The sequence below is a fragment of the Ascidiella aspersa genome, chromosome 3 (genome assembly GCF_963924565.1).
Source record: "Ascidiella aspersa chromosome 3, kaAscAspe10.2, whole genome shotgun sequence".
Taxonomy (NCBI): domain Eukaryota; kingdom Metazoa; phylum Chordata; class Ascidiacea; order Phlebobranchia; family Ascidiidae; genus Ascidiella; species Ascidiella aspersa.
The window spans coordinates 27207239-27229202 of record NC_139449.1 but is presented as its reverse complement, the minus strand read 5'-3'; the positions used below and the strand labels follow the sequence as shown (position 1 = coordinate 27229202).

At 38.4% G+C, this 21964-nt stretch overlaps 1 protein-coding gene across 2 annotated transcripts in view; it reads left to right on the top strand.

Moving 5' to 3' along the window:
• Window positions 1-21964, top strand: part of LOC146161262 (dynein beta chain, ciliary-like) — a 56310-nt gene that overhangs the window by 10828 nt on the left and 23518 nt on the right. For both annotated transcript variants that reach the window (XM_083383418.1, XM_083383417.1), the window contains exons 26-54: window positions 428-631; window positions 1606-1722; window positions 3316-3546; window positions 4074-4217; window positions 4637-4795; window positions 5169-5291; window positions 5737-5859; window positions 6516-6741; window positions 7115-7200; window positions 7262-7393; window positions 7918-8070; window positions 8860-9024; window positions 9976-10176; window positions 10808-10968; window positions 12455-12716; window positions 13257-13403; window positions 13911-14153; window positions 14755-14910; window positions 15138-15254; window positions 15767-16027; window positions 16892-17044; window positions 17317-17463; window positions 17608-17753; window positions 18205-18364; window positions 18965-19233; window positions 19686-19763; window positions 20183-20348; window positions 21033-21233; window positions 21755-21862. In XM_083383418.1, coding sequence (XP_083239544.1) covers window positions 428-631; window positions 1606-1722; window positions 3316-3546; window positions 4074-4217; window positions 4637-4795; window positions 5169-5291; window positions 5737-5859; window positions 6516-6741; window positions 7115-7200; window positions 7262-7393; window positions 7918-8070; window positions 8860-9024; window positions 9976-10176; window positions 10808-10968; window positions 12455-12716; window positions 13257-13403; window positions 13911-14153; window positions 14755-14910; window positions 15138-15254; window positions 15767-16027; window positions 16892-17044; window positions 17317-17463; window positions 17608-17753; window positions 18205-18364; window positions 18965-19233; window positions 19686-19763; window positions 20183-20348; window positions 21033-21233; window positions 21755-21862 — 4839 coding nt within the window. The remainder of the gene's footprint in view (window positions 1-427; window positions 632-1605; window positions 1723-3315; window positions 3547-4073; window positions 4218-4636; window positions 4796-5168; window positions 5292-5736; window positions 5860-6515; window positions 6742-7114; window positions 7201-7261; window positions 7394-7917; window positions 8071-8859; window positions 9025-9975; window positions 10177-10807; window positions 10969-12454; window positions 12717-13256; window positions 13404-13910; window positions 14154-14754; window positions 14911-15137; window positions 15255-15766; window positions 16028-16891; window positions 17045-17316; window positions 17464-17607; window positions 17754-18204; window positions 18365-18964; window positions 19234-19685; window positions 19764-20182; window positions 20349-21032; window positions 21234-21754; window positions 21863-21964) is intronic.

Sequence of the window (21964 nt, the reverse complement as noted above, 5' to 3'; positions counted from 1 at the left end):
TTAAAAACTATTTTATTTTTGAATAAAACACGTGTGCCCCCTAAAAACTAGTCTACGCACCCCAAGGGGTCCATGGACCTAGTTGAACAACCACTGCTGTATGCAATTTCACAATTTTTAAACAGTCTAGACTAGAGCGCAAAATTGCCTAAAAACACATTGCGGTATATTGACATGTATACGTGAGTTATTTTTTATTTTTTTTTAATTTGTTGCGTCAAAAAAAACTCAGTTAAATAAATTTGACTACATCAGCTACTTGAAAAAAAAAATCGGTTTGTGATAAAAGTCAAATTTGAACAATCTATATCTAATAAACTAATAGGCTCGACGCTCGGGAAAGGTTGTGCTAAGGTCCTCTGTTGACGTGCTAACACATTCCGCCTAAATTGAAAAAAAATCACAAATCGAACTTCTATTTCCACAGCACCTGATCAAGCACGTGGAGGTCAGTCTGTCGGACCTCAAGAGCTTCATTAAGGTGGCCGACGCCGGGCTGGGCTGTCCGATCGAGGAGGGCGACTACAACGGGCTGGTCGATTGCATGGGACACTTGATGGCCGTGCGCGACCGGGCCGACGCCACCGATGTGATGTTCGAACCGCTCAAGCAGACCATTGAAATGCTCAAGGTTTGCACTTTGCTAATTGTTTTTATGTGTTTAAACACATTGCTCTTGTGGATGTACTAAAACAGCCAATAATTTGCCTGTTTTAGTTGAAAATTATTTACTCGGCTTAATGCATCAATTAGACACCGGCTTGAGTTACAGTCGACGTTTTACTGTCGTGTATCTAATAAAAAGCATAGACAATCTTTTGATTGCAAAGAGGAAAGTGAGAGCGTCACTTTCTTAGAACTTACTTCTGTTTATTTCAACGGATTTTGGACGAATAGGCCATTTTCTAAATCATTGACTATAGACGGCATGATTAATGTGTTAAAAATAAATAAAATCTTTTTCAAATTCTAGCTTGCGTATAACCCTAAAATATCAGACATAGAAATAGAACAATTTTATTTTGCAATCACACTCGATTAAATTAATGGGTCAACTAAACAGTATTTCAAATCGAGTTCTAGTGTTATCATAGTTTAACAACATATGATTCGTCCGCTCGCAATTGCCATTTGCCAGAAAAACTTTCGGCCGAAAAATTTCGATAAAAAATTATTCTAAACGACATGATATGAATGACTTCCCGTCTCTTTTCACAAAAGTTCAGGAGGTAGGTTTTTGCAGTCAATCGGGCATGAGAACGTTGTGCTTGCTTTGGCGTATTAACAAAATATGTTTGCTGTGATGATCAATGACGATTAATGGCAAAAATAATGTTAAACAGAAGGCACGTATATTTGGCCACAATTTGAAAAGTTTTCTAACAGCAAAGATAATAATTAATCTCAGCCCAGAAACATAACGAACCTCAGTACCCGACTTGGGTAGATATAATTTCGCAACATATATGTATTACAAATTTCAGTGTACAAATTCATTGCATTTTTCATCTTAAATGTTAAATTGTTTCTTTTAGACTGTTTAATTTGCAATTTCGACACTGACGAGGCCTCTCCGCACCGTTTTTTAAGCGTTTTTTTTTTCAGTCGTACGACCAGGAGATGTCCGAAGAGGTCCACCAGTTGTTGCAAGAGCTGCCCGAGCAGTGGACCAACACCAAGAAGCTATCTGTCACCGTGAAGCAAACCGTTGCCCCGCTGCAGGTAAGCAATTATGTGACCAATATGTTACGGATTGTGTAATTCTATGTTGCCAAAGATAGAAAACGAAAAATGTAGAAACAAAATGCCCTAAAACGTTATTGTCCTAAAGTTTTAAAAACGCTGTATTCAGAGATAAACTGAAAACATTAAAAGGAAGTAAAGAGATACTTGTTTTTTCGAAAAACGTACTAAAATACTTTTTTTACATCATAGGCTTGCATTACACATTTTATCAATGCAAAATGACTGCCTCGATGCCATTATTGCCTTTAAAAGACATACCGAGTATAGTTGACCATTTGTAAATCTCATTAAGCCACTAACTCAATGATTCTTAACATTTTATGGCTTACGGCACCCCGCAAAAATAATAAATAGATTTTCGACACCCCGACTGGAATTTTCTTTTTATATTTTTTTTACTGAGTTGTCACTGTAAATAGAACTGGAACAACACAATCAACTTAAACATGTAGGACAATGTCATTTGATATAATGGTCTTTAATCGTACACAAATAGTACCAAGAAGCCCACCAATTGAGCAAAAATCAATTGGTTTCTAAAAATTGGGGTTTTCCTAAAAATTGGTTTCCTTGATTCCTAAAAATTCTCAAACACCTATCGGCAATAACCCTTGAGCATTAGAAATGGAACATCAGGGCAAAGAGGCACCCCGGTTGAGCACCACTAAACTACACTAACCTAAAGCAGGGGTTCTTAAACTTTTTTTACCGCGGACCCCTAAAAATAGTTTTTGCTTCGCATTGACTAGTGTTAACAAGAATTTTTTTTAGAGATGACGCCATAAATTGACGTCACAATACCAATCGACTTCATAAATATACGTTTCCGGTCCAAAAATGTAAAATGAAGGCAGAATACATTCAGTGCAAAAGCGTTTTATTTTTAAACAATTATTTTGCTTAAAAAATTGATTACTTATGAAATATAGACTAATAATTCAACAAACCTTCACGGAGCCCTAAAACCAAGCTCACGTACCCCTAACGGGTCCATGCACCCCGGTTTAACAATCCCCAACCCAGGGTTTCTCAACTGTGACTCTCGGCCCCTTGGGGGGTCACGGTGATTGGGCTCACGGGCATAACTCTCAACCTATCGGTCATGGTATTGCAAAAGCTCTTCCGTTTATGTCGGGTAATTGAAAACGATATAATTTGTTCGGTTTATCGCGGAAAATTTGGATTAACGCAGCCTATCGCTGTGTCGAAACAATCACTGTGCTGTAGCTTCAAATGCAGCCATATATTCGGCGTTAGCGTTTTTTTCCTGTGACTAATTACTGGCCGATAACCTTCGCCTAGTCATTAGGTGTCCGTCAAATGCAGTTGGGCGAGCAATTAACGTGTAATGCCGGTACAGATATTTCCTTAAAGGGCGTTAAGTTGTAAAACAAGCATTTACTTGTAAAACGAGAAGTAAAACAAGTGCAAACACGTTAAATACAATGCTAGGTATTTTTATAAGCAGGGGGCCACGAGAGTTAGAGCCCATCAAAGGGGGCCGCGAAGCATAAAAGGTTGAGAACCACTGCCCTAACCTAAAGCAACCGCTTTAATGGACATTCGCAGGCGAACGAGGTGTCGATCATCCGGCGCAAGTGCACCAGCTTTGACGTGAAGCAGCACGAGCACCGCGAGCGCTTCCGCAAGGAGCCGGTCTTCAAGTACGCGTGCGACGAGCCCTACGCACAGCTCGACGTCATGCAGGAAGAGATCTTCGAGCTGGAGAGCGAGATGCATAAGCTGCACGAGTCGGCCGGCCTCTTTGAGGTCAACGTGCCCGACTACAAGCAGCTCAAGGTAAGTTCCGGGATTAGAGTCAAAAACTGTATGGACTTTTGTGATGGTGTATAAGGTAATAGCGGACTTATAAATAAAGCTACGTAAATTTGTAACAGGTTTAAATAGTTTTATAGGTTATATTTGAGCGCATTGGGTAATTCGAAAGCACGTGGCGTAAAAACTTTTTTGCTAAGTTATATTTTAAATTATTAGGTTCAGTTTGAAACGGTAAAATGGCAATCCAGCTTATTTATAGGCTTTTGTGTTTATTATGCGTCGTTGTAAATGTAAATACAAAAATGTCCCTTGATTAAACAAAACCAAAAAAACTGGACTTATAGAAATACTGAAAAAGTGTATAGTATACATTATTTTTTTGTGATGATTTAGGAGGTGTCTTTGCATTTCAAAAATGGAAAAAAGTTTTTAGTGAATTTGTATGGGTTGTTTACCAACATTATTTTTGTCTCCTAAAATATCAACATTTCTCCGTTTTGCTGCCGACGTGGTTTTCCTATAATATTTACCACGACCTAATTACTTAGGCTTGTCGCCGAGAAGTTTGCATATGTAAGGGAGTGTGGGATCTGGTTTATCTTGTGCGATCCAGCACCGACGATTGGAAGACAACACTATGGGCCGATATCAACGTCGAGCAGATGGACGTCGATTGCAAGAGATTTGCCAAGGTGAAAAAATGCTTACGCTCATAACGTACGGCGACCTCATTTCTTCTCATGTGTGCGATCGTTGACTTAACATAAATTCATTACCAAACTTCCTCTATGCTTAGGATATTCATTATTTCATACTGTATTGTTGGTTTCTATCCACAGCTCCATTGAGACATTATTCCTGGCCATTGTGGGTATTCAATAAAATACCAAAATAAGTTGCGAAAATTAGCAACCTGTATGATCTAGGAAAAAACGCTCGTAAATTAAAAAAATGGTAAAAAACTTTTATTTCATTGTAACAAGATAAGCATATATACTAAGACCTAAACGTTCAAAAATAAACCTTTTATAAAACTGAAGAAAATTCCCGTCGTTTCTTGATAATTGTTATTTACTAAAAATAAAACCTCTAGTAAAACGTAATTTCGCAGGACATTAGAGGCCTAGACAAGGAGGCGCGTGCATGGGACGTGTTTGGAGGCGTGGACGCCATGGTAAAGAACATGATCACTTCGCTGAGGGCTGTTGGAGATTTGCAGAACTCCGCTATACGCGATCGTCATTGGCACGAGCTTATGCAGGCCACCAAGGTATAAGCTAATGCTATGCTGTAGAAAAAATGCCAATTGTCGAAATAATTTCTTGTACCAGATTTCTTCCTTGTTACTAAGGCTAAATAAATAATTCCCAGCAAAAAAAAAATGCGCTCTCTCTTGTTATATACTCTCATATTAGTTTTACCTAAAAATGAAGTTTCTTAGAATTAATTTTTAACGTTAAAACCTCCTCCTAGCGCTGTACTTTTTTGTAGCATGGAACTGAGTTTAACCTCTTCAGACACTCGAATTTTAGCCCAGACCAAAAAGCAAATTACCTCCTGTATGCAATGACGGCTAATTCAGCTGCATTTTAGTTGGTTGGATGTGATGTAAAATGTCGACAAACGTATGATTGTTTTGCCAGGTGCGCTTTTCTATGAACGCGACCACGACCCTCGCCGACCTTCTTAAGCTCAACTTGCACAACTTCGAGGACGAAGTTCGAGAAATTGTCGACAAGGCGGTCAAGGAAATGGGAATGGAAAAGGTCTGTAAAAGGCAATCGGTTTATATGTATAGGACACCGGCTAGCATATGGTCACTAAAATAATTTGAAATACAGGTGATTAAAATTATTTTTAAGAAACTGTCACTGTATATTATGAGGATCTGACTGGCCTGTGTGCAATTATGGCGGGTAATTAGCACTTTTTATAAAGTTGGTGTGATAATATTAGGCACATGCTCCTTACATTATTTAGGAGTCATAAGTGGACTTTGGTAAAAACACATTAGTGAGCTATAGAAGTCACTGAATGAATATCCAATCAATGGGATCATAGTATTTTTGAACATCCTATTTACAAATAATAGTTAAAATGCATCAAACTTTAGCTGATATAGTTTAATGATCATTTGCGCTCGTATCCTCAATATAGGACTATATATTATAATATATTGTATTTATTTTCAACTGTTATTTTACCAATCAGACTTTGAGGGAACTGGATGTGACGTGGGCGGCGATGGACTTCGAGTACGACATGCATCAGCGCACACAGTCGCCGTTGATCAAGAGCAGCGAGGAGCTGGTCGAAACCCTGGAAGACAACCAGGTAAAATAGATGCGTCTTATGGTTGACGTTGGCATCATTTCTTCAGGGAAGAATCAAGAAAACTATCTTCTGGTTTTCAATTGCTGCTCAATGCTCAAATCTTCTTTTAAAATATGGTTCCCCATCTACGTTTCGTCTGATGACCACCGTGCCTATTTAGATAACAGTATAGACCCAAAGCTATTACTGATCGTCCCTAACAGCATACTTGCCCAATTGACCAGAAATGAAGTGTATGGTCACTGTTTTTACTGAGTAACAAAAATTTTAATTCACAAGAAAATTATATGAGCCCCTTCAATAGGTCACCATAATGACTGAAAAAAACCTTGCTTTAAAAATAAAATGAACTGTGCTGAACTAGTCCTAGCACCATTTTCTTATGTTATACCTGAGAAATATACCACTCCCAATTTTGTCATACTCATAACGATGTGAAAACATAGATCATTAAAGTTAAATTCCCCGCAATATAAATTAACCGTAGCGGTTTGAGATTTTTTAGGATGTGAAGTAAATATATTAAGGTATTCAGGTAAACACCATGTATTCCTGTTTAAACGAAATCTCATTTCTGTCCGAGATGTAAATGTTTTAAACGCCCGATTTCACCGGTAATAATTATGTAGTAATTAATCATCGGACGTCCGTTTCAGGTGCAACTTCAAAACCTGATGACGTCCAAGTACATCGCGCACTTCCTGGAGGAGGTCTCGGGCTGGGTGCAGAAGCTCTCCACCGCCGACTCGGTGCTCTCCATCTGGCTGGAGGTTCAACGCACCTGGTCGCATCTCGAGAGCATCTTCATTGGATCCGAAGACATCCGGGCTCAGCTGCCAGAGGACTCGAAACGCTTTGACGGCGTCGATATGGACTTCAAAGGTGCGTTCTCTTGACTTTTTTATCTGAACAAGGGGTTGGGGAAATTTGGCTCACTTACGCTTGTACGTTTGACGGTGACAGTAAAATTTAATTTTTTTTTGAAAGCTCAAAAATCGCCTTCTTTGAGTTGTGAAATTTAATTAAGATTTTAATTTCGCTATTTATAGGAATTTCGAAACCCTATTATTTTAACTTTTCTGAAAATCCTGATTTTATAAAGGATTATTATGTTGTGTTCTGTGGTACTTTTGTATAGCTAATTGATTTAGGAGTAACAAAATAATGTTCAGTTGTTCCAGGAGTCTTCTTACTGATGTTCAATTCTTATTATCCGCATAAAAATTCCATAATTAATATAAATTTTTGTCTTTAGAAATAATGGCCGACGCCATTAAAACTCCAAACGTGATTGAAGCAACCAACAAAAAGGGATTGTACGAGAGGCTTGAATCACTTCAGGTACGAAATTTTTGCATAAGTAACATTATTAAAAACATAATCTTCCGTTTTTACCAAACAGTCCAAACTGACGCTATGCGAGAAAGCTCTTGCCGAGTACTTGGAGACGAAAAGACTTGCTTTCCCGAGGTTTTACTTCGTGTCGTCGAGTGACTTGCTTGATATTCTTTCAAACGGAAACAACCCGGTCGAGGTAAGTTAAATACTTTTGCACGCCAATTTGACATTGGCCATGTAACAACTGTAAATGAGGCTTAAAAGTGCACTGCATTTAAAGGTTATTACGTATTTCCAATTCGAGAAGTAGTTAAAGTTTATCGAAGACGTTTGTTAAGCTTAGGCAGCGCTAAACCTCAAAATTAAATTTCGATTTTTTGATTATAATGCGTGTCTTTCATTTTCGTAATTATACTAATCTTTAAACTTAGTCCAAATTGCTCACAAACTCACATCGAAAAAAACTGTCTCGTGCTTTTGCCGAAAATATTCTTATAACGACGAAACAAAGACCTATATCTTTAGCAAAGCGTCGCCATCAAACTTTTTTTCTGAAAACTGCTTCGAGTTACAAAGATAAATTTCACTATAAGATTTATAAATGTAAAAAAGCTTAAATCTAATTTGCACCTATATAGTAAAACACTTTTTTTCAAAAAAAAAATTTGTGCCTTCCAAGAGATTCCTTTACTCAAACCTTTTTTGTTGCGCGAACTGTAGGTTTGCCGTCATCTCGCTAAGCTCTTCGACAACATGTCCAAGCTGGAGTTCGCCCTGGACGACGACGGTAACGCCACGAAACTCGGTCTGGGGATGTACAGCGGGGAGGACGAGTATGTCGTGTTCACAGACGAGTGCTCATGCACCGGCCAGGTTGGTTGCTCGTTTCACGTCCGGAGCAAAAATGTTAAAGAAAAGTGTTGAATTTAGCCGATTTCGTTGCGCTTCGATAATTAATAGAACAACGGTTCACGACAACGGCTTATCGTTTAGAATCGAGACCAGGAACATGATATTTTCAAAAAAACGGCTGTATTTCCCTAAAATGCCTTTAATCTTTGCCATGATCGACTTTGATCGTTTATCAAGATTTTGTTATAGTCATAATCATAAGAACCCTGAACTTGTCATTATATTGATTTTATATTTTATTGTGCTCAAACAGTTAATTCCACTGACATAACCACTATTCCACTGACATACCCACGCCCTAATACAATCTACTAGATTGTGATATATATTGTTTATTGCTCAGTGCTCATCATAAAATCTTGCAAATTATCACGATTGCGTGGATTTAAAACAATTTTACGGATCTCGGAGACTTACAAATGAGAAACAAACAAAGTATTATATTGTTGAACGGAAAAAATATAAATAATTGTGCAATAAAAACTGTAGTTAGCATCAATACATGGTCGTACTGTTTAAAATTTCATCAAATTTTCTATTTGAATTGCATTACACAAAGTTTTAAGTGTACTTAATCTTCATTAAGGAAATATGCCGCGAGCCGGATAAATTGAACTGGTGGGCCGTAGTTTGATGACCCCTGGCCTATACTACTCACTTTTTACCAACATTTGTTAAAGATTTTTATCATTGTACTGTACTATAACTAAGCACTTAGTCACCAACATGAAACTTTTCGTGATTTTGTAGGTTGAAATGTGGCTGAACAAGGTAATGGACGCAATGCGAGCCACCGTACGAAACGAGATGGCCGACGCAGTGGTGACCTACGAGGAAAAGCCCAGGGACCTCTGGTTGTTTGACTACCCCGCTCAAGTAGCCTTGACGTGCACGCAAATCTGGTGGTCGACCGAGGTATAACTGATGGGCTTCATTCGGGCACAAAGTTTGTTAGACACCATGATTTTTATTGGTGGTAAAAATGAAGTGTTACTGCTGGGTTAATATAATGTTGTACCAATTCGTAATTATGCTTAGTTTTGCTTAGAATGCAATATAAGAGCGACAATCTTTAACTGTACATTGTATACTAGTATACCCAACAAATTATACTAGTATACCCAACAAACCAACTATAAGTAAATTAAAAAAAATAACATTTACACAAAATAAGTAGATCTTTTTCGTATTTTTTTGATAATGCAATTATTTGTATGAATAATTAATTAAAGCCTTAACCTTGATGACGAATATGGGAAACATTTTTACAAGTTTTAAGACCTATTAACTTAGCTTTATTGACGGCTGATTAGGAGTGCTCATGCGCGGCCTGCGCCTCTTCAAGAGCTTTAAAAGTGACTCAGGAAGCCTCGAATACATTTCTAATCGCTTTTGCAAATAAAGCTCCTTCTAAACACATTTTTTGTTGTCGTTCCCATAAAACTTTACCAGACTATCGTTTGGTGAATCATCGCGAACTAAATAGGCAGACGTAGGCCATAATCTCGTTTTAGGGCATTTTGCGCTTGTATTACTTGCAAATAAGGCAATGCAGGGCTAAAAGATAGATTTCAGTTTTATAAGATCGATTATACTGGAACCTACTGTAGTCTGTTTCAACTGAGTTATACCAAAATCGAAATACTACATAGCTTAGGTGTTGGGCGGATTAACAACAAGATACAGCATAGTCGTGTTCTGTAGTCTGTTCAAATTTGCAGGGCATTGCTACTTCAGAGTAGCGAGGTCTCAGCTGAATTACCATTCACAATACACATGCGTATATACACAGTAGTGCAGTACGCACTGTTCAACTTGTTGGAGAAACGATTTTTTATTCGCTGACGCTTCAACCACGCCTTCCAGGTCGGTATCGCCTTCGCGCGCCTCGAGGAGGGTTACGAGAACGCGCTCAAGGACTACTACAAGAAGCAGGTGCAGCAGCTGAACACGCTCATCACGCATCTGATTGGCAACCTGACTAAGAACGACCGTCAGAAGATCATGACCATCTGTACTATCGACGTGCACGCTCGCGACGTGGTTGCCAAGCTTATACAACAGAAGGTGAGAACAGAGAGAACATTTATATATACGTATATCTTTTCTATTATTATTAGTGTGATTTCTTATCACTTTTTAAGCACGTAAAATATGGTCACCACAACCAGAGTTGGATCAATTACATTAATTCAGTTAAATTGCAACTACAATTGCTCCGTTAAATGTTTCAAATACATTACTATATCAATAACATTAAAACCTGTAATTAATTACATCAACAATTACAAATTAGAATTGATCCAACTCTGACCACTACACACAAACCACTTCTAAAACATTACTGCGTTTAAATTGTAGTTCAAGTATTTTTCTTGTTTTCTTTTGGTCAATATATACTCGTCCACGAAATTTTCCGTATTCTTCTAAACATTTGCAACTCATCTGCGATTCGACTAATAGGTTTAAATATAACTTATCTATATCACCCAACAATTTTAAACCACACAACAAAACAACTTACCCATTTTTGATCAAAAAAATTACTCTGCAAGTTTACCCCGGGGTAAATATCCACGTTAAAGATTCGGTTGGAACTTGTCCTTGCCACACAAAGACTTTGTTGAAGTATTGATAATTATAAAGACCCGTCTGAACGTCAATATGTACGTTAATGGCGAACACTGTTTTAATTCAGATCGAGAGTGCCAGCGAGTTCGTGTGGCAATCCCAGCTGCGTCATCGCTGGGCAGACGAGCAGAAGCACTGCTTCGCCAACATCTGTGACGCACAGTTTCTCTACTCGTACGAGTACCTGGGAAACACTCCCCGACTCGTCATCACCCCGCTTACTGACAGGTGAGTCCACATTTTTTTTAATGTATTGGCTAAACTGGGGGTCACCAAACTTGTTAAAGGCTTTGATGACGGTAAAGCACGGCCATTGCGGGCGTGTTAACTGTAATGATTGACAATGGCGGGCTGGAAATGCAATTTTCTATCGAACTTAACTTGAATAATTATATCGTTCAACAAAGAAAATAAATGACTATGCAACACCATGTATTGTATATTGTATACGTATAGAGTCTAGACCAGTGCTCCGCAACCCTTTTTACCTTGCGGCACACTAACCAAGCTAAAACAAATCGGCGGCACACTTCCGAATGCATACCGATCAACAACAAACAACATCACTAAATATCGTAGGCTGCCAAGATAAAAGGAAACGCGTCGAAGGCGGCGAAAATTTTTATGTATTACATTCATTTGTCTTCTGATTTTCCGTTTTTGCAGACTTCCAAAAAATTCCAAAGCCGGTCAAAGTCCTGAAAATTGTAGCCCCTTAAGCTGGTTAGAGAACAGACGGCTTTAATAGCATTCAAAAAATAAAACTAACCTTGGTGCTTTGAACGTTTTTGCCTAATTCATTTTTCGAAACAGCTGCCAAGACTAATTATGCAATCACATAATGTGGAAAATATATAATAATTTTTTTATTTACTATGATGTTTTATGGGTTTGGAGATATATGATTAATCTCCCTTATCATTTTGGGGTAAACTGTAAAGTTTGAATACATTTATTGTATGTTTAATTGTTTTAAATCCTAGTAGTTAAGTCAGTAAAAAAATTGAAATTGATTTCCGGTGATAGATGTACGGTAACATAAGTTTTTAAAAAGGTTTTAAATATTATGGAAAGTTCATAAAATTCCAACTGGATTATTGCATAAGGTCAAAATACTTACCTCTATGACACATATATTTTTTTCTCCGGAACGTCGCGGCACACCTGGCATGGTCTCGCGGCACACCGGTTGCGGAGCACTGGTCTAGACGTTAGTCGTGCCACTGCCTGTTGGCTATCAGGATACGAAATAAGAAAAGAACTAAATCAAAATACATTTGCTAGCTGTAAATGTGCCTGCCTATTTTACGTTTACTGCAAATACTCACGTTTTTAAATGTATATATAATTATGCCACAAAATCTGTTTTTAAAGTAATGGGGCAAATTAGAAACTTAATATTATTTTATAAGGATGCGAAGTTGTTTAACGTTTTTTGAATAAGCTCCATTGCATTTAGGCGTCTTTATTTTATATAGAATTTTGATTATAACTACAGAACATCTACCTAAAATAGCCTACCTTTGCGTAACAGTGACATCGTCCGAATTAAAATTGCCTAACTAAAAAACACGCACCAACCCATAATTTGATATTTTTGAAAAATATTGAAAGTTGATCACATTAAAAAACGCATTACAGCATTTTAAAGTTTCCGACGATTTTTTCCGTTTTCGTAAAGTTCTTGCCAACGGCTTTTCCGCTTCTGCCGCAGATGCTACATCACACTGACCCAGTCGCTCCACTTAATCATGGGTGGGGCGCCGGCGGGCCCGGCCGGAACCGGAAAGACCGAGACCACCAAGGACCTGGCCCGCTCGCTCGGCATCATGGTGTACGTGTTCAACTGCTCGGAGCAGATGGACTACAAGTCGATCGGTAACATCTACAAGGGACTAGCGCAGACCGGCGCCTGGGGATGCTTCGACGAGTTCAATCGTATCTCGGTCGAGGTGCTCTCTGTCGTCGCCGTACAGGTGAGTGCTGATTTGCGTTTGGTGTTTTACTGTAGTGTATAGCCAAGATAATGACGAACAGTCGCGTCTCCTTAACTTAAGAACAGTTTTCTCTTTATTATCATGTTTTCCCGTGTTTGCGCCTGGTGATCGGTTGAAAAGTGGTCGATGCTAAAATTATACAGATTTCGAAATTTGCGAATTTCTGAGTTTTTTTTATATTTTTTTATGCACTAACTAGTCGTGGACTGCCATATGTCACATGATTATTAATCAATCTTAAATACCTGAAAAGCATTATTTTCTTTCTTGATTTTTAAATTACAAACCATACCTGGTCACTTAATAGCTGTACACTGTAGTCTACTGTACACTGTTCAACCCCGAATAGTGACATAGTTTCGATCTAGCCATTTATGACAATTATTGTATTCACACTTTAACCCTTTTTAGCGATTTCTCAAACGTTTTTAAATTGTTGTCCATCAAACATTTGGGCCCAAGATTGCAGCTAAATAACTAACAGGTATCTGATTTTAATAATTGATTTTTTTGTCTCAGGTCAAATCGATCCAGGATGCGATTCGCTTCAAGAAAAGTCGCTTCATATTCCAAGGCGAGGAGATCTCGCTTATTCCAACCGTTGGTATCTTTATCACAATGAATCCGGGTTACGCTGGGAGAACCGAACTTCCTGAGAATCTAAAGGTCGGTACTTTTGTAAAACATCCCATTATATTTAACAACAGCAGGCTGAAATGTGAAACTTAGACATCTTTTCTGGCGTACAAACCACTGTGCTTGTGAAACTGCCGAAAGTAAAAATGGTGATGCATGTACATAAGTCTCCAACAAGCACAATTAATTTTTGGGTTATTTTAAAGGATTTTTTTTAATTAGGTCAACCGTTAACACAAAACAGCGCACTTCAAGACAGTGCCTACAAAACACCGCATTTTCTTCGAGTAGAACCGCGTATAGTTAGTTATCTGATAGCTTATGTTTCACCTTTCGAAAATATCAGATGACCCGCAGCTGCGGCTAGACATACACTCAAAATACGACCCTGACCATAGCACCCTTAACCTGACACGAAGCCAACCCTTACTCTACCTTAAATACATCAATTTTTTAAGTTTTGCTAGTATAGTTAACTTGTCACCGAACCTTATTCGTGTCACAATTAAGAACAAACATCGCCTTTTCCGTTAACAGGCGCTCTTCCGTCCTTGCGCGATGGTGGTGCCCGATTTCGAGCTTATTTGCGAGATCATGCTGGTGGCCGAGGGCTTCCTGGAGGCTCGTATCCTCGCGCGCAAGTTTATCACCCTCTACACGCTGTGCAAAGAGCTGCTTTCCAAGCAGGACCACTACGACTGGGGACTGCGCGCCATTAAGTCCGTGCTGGTCGTCGCCGGCGCCCTGAAGAGAGGCGACAAAACACGCCCTGAGGAGCAGGTATTATTTTGTATTAATGTTGTTCGTATTTGTGCCACGTGTTTAGTATACTGGTCGTGAGAAGGTCGATGGTTGTGCAAAAGCAGCTCAGTTGGAAAAATGCGGATTTTTTAAAAGATAGCATGTGCCTTAACGAATATTGATCAGTCAGATGTTTTAGAGTCCAACATTTTTTTGTCTAAAACATTTGCATATAAAATATAAAGCAGCTTGACAATGAATTACAAAGCCAAAAAGGTCGAGTGGGTCGACATCAACTTGCTAATCATTAACTGCTGATGATACAAGCTCATATCGAAACGTCTTAATCAAAAAGATGTCGATCTACTCGACCTTTTTGGCTTTGCAAACCACAATCAAGCTACATTACAGATCCGTGCATACTATAGCTAAATATAAATTAGTTGTTATAATTTATCTTGGAAAATGTGATTGATGAGAAGGATGGGTCCGTGCCTTGGAGCATTTTTGGCATACTAGAGACTATAACAGTAGAAAACTATATAGACCTATGTGCAATTAATAAAGTATGTTAATCGCGTCATTTAAATCCATGCCCAGTACTAAAACCATCAAAAAATAATTTAATGATGTTGTACAGGTGCTGATGAGGGCTCTTCGAGATTTCAACATCCCCAAGATCGTGACAGATGACATGCCCGTCTTTATGGGCTTAATCGGCGACCTTTTCCCCGCTCTTGACGTGCCCAGGAAGCGAGATCTCGACTTCGAGAAACAATGCAAGCAAGCGGTTCACGTAAGTGTTAAATTTTGAGCTTTTTAGTGACTCATATCCGGCATGTAATTAGTGACGAACAACCAGCTCAGATATTAACATGTTTTTCATGTTAAAGCCCTAAAAGTTTAAATCAGAAAATGTATTGACTGAAGAGTAAAAAATCTTAGCTGCGTTTAGTTTCAGTGCTGATTAAAAGTTATTTTTTATTTGTGTGTTGTGTTTTATCGAAATGTTGCTGTTTGCAGGATTTGAAGCTTCAAGCCGAGGACAACTTCGTTCTGAAGCTCGTGCAACTGGATGAGCTGCTGTTCGTCAGGCACTCCGTGTTTATTATCGGAAATGCCGGAACTGGTAAAACGCAGGTATAGATTTTAATAATATTTCATAACAATTTTTCTCTTTGAACATATAATCTCATTGTATTGTTTGTTAACTCTACGATTTAGTTTTACCCACTCTATTATAGGTTTCGTTTGACCAGTTAATGAAGTACGCAGAGAGTTTGAAATTCACTTATCGATAGTTCTTATATCAGCGCGTTTGTTAATTTTCTGAGTTTGGGAATCGTTAAACTGATGTACTACAGTATGCCCATTGCCCAAACATTTCACAGAATAGCAAATAACATCACTTTTTATTTTGTTGCGTTTTATCAACGGCATAAATCTTTCACGTTCTGTATTTTATTTTCGCCCCTTAATATTTGCAGTATTGTCTGTAGATAAAAAGCCTCATCCTAAAAATAATCAGCATTGCCTGCAAAACGTACGTTTAAAACAATTGTACCCATCTGTACCCAACGCAGAATACAGACACGTCGCCTCGCACAAATGTGCAGCAGTAACACTACAACATGCCCCGCTTTACCTTCCAGGTGCTTAAGTCGCTGATGAAGTGCTACCAGAACATGAAGCGGCGCCCGATCTGGGTCGACCTCAACCCGAAGGCAGTCACGAACGACGAGCTGTTCGGCATCATCAACCCGGCCACGCGCGAGTGGAAGGACGGCCTCTTCTCCACCATAATGAGAGACCTTTCCAACATCAATCACAACGGGCCCAAGTGGATTGTGCTGGACGGCGACATCGACCCCATGTGGATTGAGTCACTAAACACAGTAATGGACGACAACAAGGTGTGTATACCAGGCAGGTTGTCGGCCTGTTGTGATCATAAACTTTTTTTAATTGTGTAAGTAAGTCGCGCGATGATGACAGAATATATTTTGGATTAAAATCTATTTTGTTTATTGTTTTATAATTGTAGCTATACTGCACTAGTAATATATCAAATCAAGAAGTAGGTAAAGAGCGCATTAAATATGTTAAATTGAACGAAAATATTAATAATTACAAACCGTCGTGTTGTTTGTTTCATTTATTTTTAGTGCCTTTAGAGCAGTGTTTCTTAACCTTTTTAGCGCTCGTACCCTTGAGTTTTCATAAATATTTCTCGTACCCCCTGCCTACAATGGAAAGTAAATTAAATTTTAATAACAGGAATGAAACAATGTCGTGTTGAATGCATGCATTAAATACAGTCTTGAAATTCAACAATACTTACAGCACACAAACAATCAGTCGATTTACTAATGTTTTATTTTGGTTTTCGCTTTTCGTACTTTTAAGCATTCTTCACAAATATGCCAAAATAGCGCATAATTTCACACCGCATGTCCTACCCCCCGCTATGGTGCTTCGTACCACCAAGGGTCACACGTACCCCTGGTTAATAACCTCTGCTTTAGAGGCAATAAGCGGACGGTACATTTAAAGGCCTAAGTTATAACTTAGTCATCAGAAAAATATTTGCATAATTATTTAACTGTTTTTCTACCCCAATATCGATTTTAGAAAGATAACCCAAGTTTTGAATATTCGCTAAAATGACACAAATAATTTTTTATCGTGAGGTTCTTTGTTAACTCCATCGTGGCATTAGGTGTCTTTGATTAGGGTAAAAAATTGCCAATAAAATGAAAAACGTATTTTCTTTCCAGGTGCTGACACTGGCCAGTAACGAGCGAATTCCACTGACGCCTTCCATGCGACTCTTGTTCGAAATCAGCAACCTGAGAACGGCCACTCCAGCCACAGTGTCCAGGGCTGGTATTCTGTACCTAAACCCGGCTGATTTGGGTTGGAACCCAGTGGTGAGTACTAAAGCATGTCAATAAAATGTCGGTAGGACCGACCGAAAATCACAGAAATTTAACTCTTGTGCTTCGTTGACATTGTGTGCGCGTTCAATTATTGGAATGGACCACTTCCTACTGCCACTATGGAATTCTTATTTTCATGGCGTCATCAAAATGCGAAAAGTTAAAAAATATATATTTTAATTTTACGACTTGATTGTAAATATTACATTATTTCCTTCCGGAATTTATTTAGGTTGCCCTTTAAACTTGACTTCGGTTGCTAGGTCACATCGTGGATTGACAAGCGGGAAATTCAGTCGGAGAAAGCGAACCTGACGATTTTGTTCGACAAGTACATTCCCACTTGCATCGAGGTGCTAAGATCCCGATTCAAGACCATAACCCCAATTCCGGAATGTGCCAAGATTCAGGTAGCCACCTACTCCTGATAGAACAGCTTTTAAACCTTGGTGTTTATTTTCTGAAGAAAACAAATTTTTTTCGTTCCATTACAGTTGTTATATATCATTAAAAATAGTTTTTATTTGTAAATATGTTTAATATTTTCTTATTAGATGTTGTGCTATCTCCTGGAGGTCTTGTTAACCCCAGAAAACACGCCCGCCGATTGCCCCAAAGAGTATTACGAGCTCTACTTTGTGTTTGCCGCAATCTGGGCCTTCGGTGGCGCCATGTTCCAAGATCAGCTGATCGACTACAGGTCGGTTATCACTTTTTCGTCAATAGGATGTGTAGCGAAAATACACTAGTTTAATGGCGCTTTTTATACTGGTTTTATGAATTTCTCTTATTTAATTAGACAAAAAATGCAAATTCCTATAGAATTCCAAATTTAATAATTCAGGTTAACCATTGTAAGGTGTTCATCGTCTGTTACAAAACACTCGACAATATTTTACGTAATGAAAAGATGAACTATTTGTCGTTAAACAGCTAATACTGAATACCACGATTTATTTGAGCTAATATATCTGTAACATATTAAAACAGACAGAAACTCAGGTATATTTAGACGGAATCTTAGCTTAGCTAAACTGGTATTGGTAGTTTTAACAGCAATAGGATACTGCGGTTTCTTCTGTCCATATACACAAATAATGAATACTATACATGAAATTTCGCTTTCGATTTAATCTTATCGCATATTACAGGGTCGAGTTCAGCAAGTGGTGGTCGTCGGAGTTCAAGACGGTAAAGTTCCCGAGCGCCGGGACTGTGTTCGATTACTGCATCGACACCGAAACCAAGAAGTTCGTGCTCTGGTCGGAGAGCGTTCCCGGCTTTGAACTGGACCCCGACCTACCCTTGCAGGTACTTTATGTATTTTAACTTTGTCAAGATTGCGTCAAATTTTACCCCGTTTGTTTGCTAGAAATGGACATTTTGATAATTTGTTCCCGCGTTAACAGCGGTTGATGTGAAGTGGAGCAATATAAAATGCGTTTATTTTAGCCCCCATTCCTTACATAAAATTACACTATAGATCAAAAAGTGTTGAAATATTTAATTCGAAACTTTATGCGTATTTCTTTACACAGCGAAACCAAATACATGTCATAACCACTTGGGACAGTCTTGTACGTATATTTTCATATATTCACGCTGTGTGGTATCTGCAAAATAAAACACTCAGTCAAAAGTATGATTGAAAAACAATCAAAATGCATAAAAGAACAGTTTTAGAAACTAACGCTGACCTGTTTTAGGCGACGGAGGAAATCCGAAATTGCACATGTATAGTTGTATACCTAACCAACATCAAACATTTCAATCAATTAAATCGCACTGCGTCTGTCCTACATCACGTTGGCGATTATACTAAAGCCGATTAAACTGCGCAAGCATGATCAATGTCAAACTATTACCGGTTTACGTACTCAAACACTTACCCGTACGCTTCGTCCCCGACAGGCGTGTATGGTGCCGACCTCGGAGACGCGCCGCATCCGCTACTTCATGGATTTGTTGATGGAAAAACGGCGGCCGGTGATGCTGGTCGGCAACGCCGGTACCGGTAAGACCGTGCTGGTGCAGGACAAACTGGCCGGGCTTTCCGAAGACTACATAGTGGCCAACGTGCCCTTCAACTTCTACACGACCTCGATGATGCTGCAGGGCGTCTTGGAGAAACCGCTGGAAAAAAAGGCCGGCCGGAACTTTGGGCCTCCGGGAAGCAAGAGGTATTGAATCCATTTTTTGGTGGTTTATATCAGTGTTTTGAATTTGTTAACGTTACTTTGGCGACGTTTATAAATTTAAGTCCCATCATACACCATCACTATAGTCTTGGTAAGTTTTCCTGTTATGAATAGAGCTTTGCAATCTGGAGTTCGCAAGTACGTCAACAACAAAAGTGTTGCATCCAAATAAATTGTATTTTTTAATACAAATTTAAAATTCCACACCCCTGAGGCACTTCAACAGATGCGGACTCAGCAAATAACTATAATATAATGTTTGTAAATTTCATACGTATAAGAGAAAAATTCTATTAAACTAATAGGCATCCTAAGCTAAATAATTTGGAAAGCCCTTCTATAATCCATTACTACATTATGGATAGACATTTTCACCTTCAATGTTAAACCGGCAATTAACACAGGAACAATTTTGTAATGCTTGTTTACGTTAGGCTGGTTTACTTCGTTGACGATATGAATATGCCCGAAGTCGACGCCTACGGAACAGTGCAGCCTCACACATTGATTAGGTAAGTTATCCAAAACTTGCGTAGGTGATTCAACGTGATCAATTTTTTTTCCTATAATTGATTTATTTGTTGATTTTTAAAATTACAACTTCGAATTTCACCTTTTAGTGGTTAGATTTAAGAAACCGTTAGGAAAATAGAGCACAACATAAGTTTGATAAAATTTTTATTTGCAGAATTTTGTTTCAAATAGAAAATAAAATGTTTAAAAAATAGAAAATAAAATGTTTTTTTCATGTATTTTGAGATTACAAAATATTTTAAATATGATGATATAATGGTAATATAGTTTACTTTGGAATCTATGCCTATTCCAAACACCACAAGTTTACGATATTTTCTTCACATTATAAGATTTATAAATTACCACAAAAAATTCGAAAAAAACTATACGTAATGTTTCTGTTTTGTCATTGTAGGCAGCACATGGACTTCAGCCATTGGTACGATCGCACCAAGTTGATATTGAAGGATATCAACAACGTACAGTACGTGGCTTGCATGAACCCAACTGCCGGCTCCTTCACAATTAATCCACGGCTACAGCGACATTTCAGTGTGTTCGCCGTCAGCTTTCCTGGACAGGTTTATATGTTTATAATACTATTTGATAAGACTTGACAAAAACAGTGGTTTGCCTTGTCAGGACTGTCAATATATTGAAGTGCTTCGGATTAGCCGAGGTAATTTGTAAATTAGTTAGAAACTTTTCTTATGATTGATTTTACTACGAGTCTCAGATTTACTTTAATTAGCCTTTTTATATATCAAACGCTCTTTGTAAACTTTTAACTTGTCATTTAAACTGATTTGCGTCTTAGTTCAATTTGCCTTTTGAAATACTAATATTGTCTAATGGAAAACACAACACGGTATCTTGTATTTCAATTAACTACACAACTGATTATTATGGGATTCATTTGAATTAAGAGACAAAAAATGTATTTTTAGCAAAATAAATTTCGCTTTGCGTCTTTAAAACATAACTGACTTTTTTTTATATATGACAAAAACGCGATAAATATTTGCTTCTATTTAAAGACATTGTCTTGTTTACTTACCTTGGCAAGGAGTTTTATTTGTATTATGTTTTAGTTTGCCACGCGAGTGTTCGCTATTTACGGTAGATAAAAGAAATTGCTGAATCATGGATACAGAATTCATAATTTCATAAACACTAACATATTTAACAAACAAATCCCCACATATTCCTTTGGCGCGAATCTCCGGTTTACTAGTTAAACTCACCAAAGTGTGATTTCTCGCTAGGAATCGCTGCTGACAATCTACAGCAGCATCCTGAGCCAGCACACTCAGATCGCCGGATTCCCGGTGGCCGTCCAGAAGGTGTCCTCGACCCTGGCGCAATCGGCCCTCGCCCTCCACGCCAAGGTCTGCAGCACGTTCCTGCCCACCGCCATCAAGTTCCACTACATCTTCAACTTGCGCGACCTCTCAAACATTTTCCAGGTACGCATATCCTGCGGTTTTGTCACCCATTTTTTTAAACTTGTACAACATCACCGTAGATGAGTTTTAAATTTACATTCAAAGAATGTTTTGTATAGATATTTTGTATACTAAGTATTTGTAAAATCGTTTTACATTTCGACGCCGGAATACATTTCGACGCCGGACGATTAAGGACGTAAGCAATGGAGTAAGGATCGATAGCTGTGAAAATACAGTGATGCTTGACTTGAGGATTAACGTTTAGAAAGGGTTACCGGACACATATTATCCTTAACACAGCTCTGTATAAACCGTCTACCTTACCGCATATACCTAATTTCATCTTATCGTTGTTCAATCTATGTCATCTCTCCAAAATTTACCTTCTATACACCCTAATTTAGACCTTTAAACCTAATCATCGAACTCCAACGGCTAATCCCGATTCTTTCCGTCAACCGATCCCTCTTTTCAACTTGTCTGAGAACATGCCTGTGTAATGTGTATCGCTGTTAACCAAGTGCACCAAACTTGCGCAGGGCATTCTGTTTTCTTCTTCCGATTGCGTGAAGAGCGTCGCCGACCTTGTGCGCCTCTGGCTTCACGAGGCCACTCGCGTCTACTCCGATAAGCTTATCGACAAAAACGTGAGTACGCTGATCGCCTGAGCACCATCAACGCTTTGCAACAGTCCGGTAAATAGCGCGCAATATTTCTACTTAATTTATCGAAAAGTCTTAAAGAAGTAA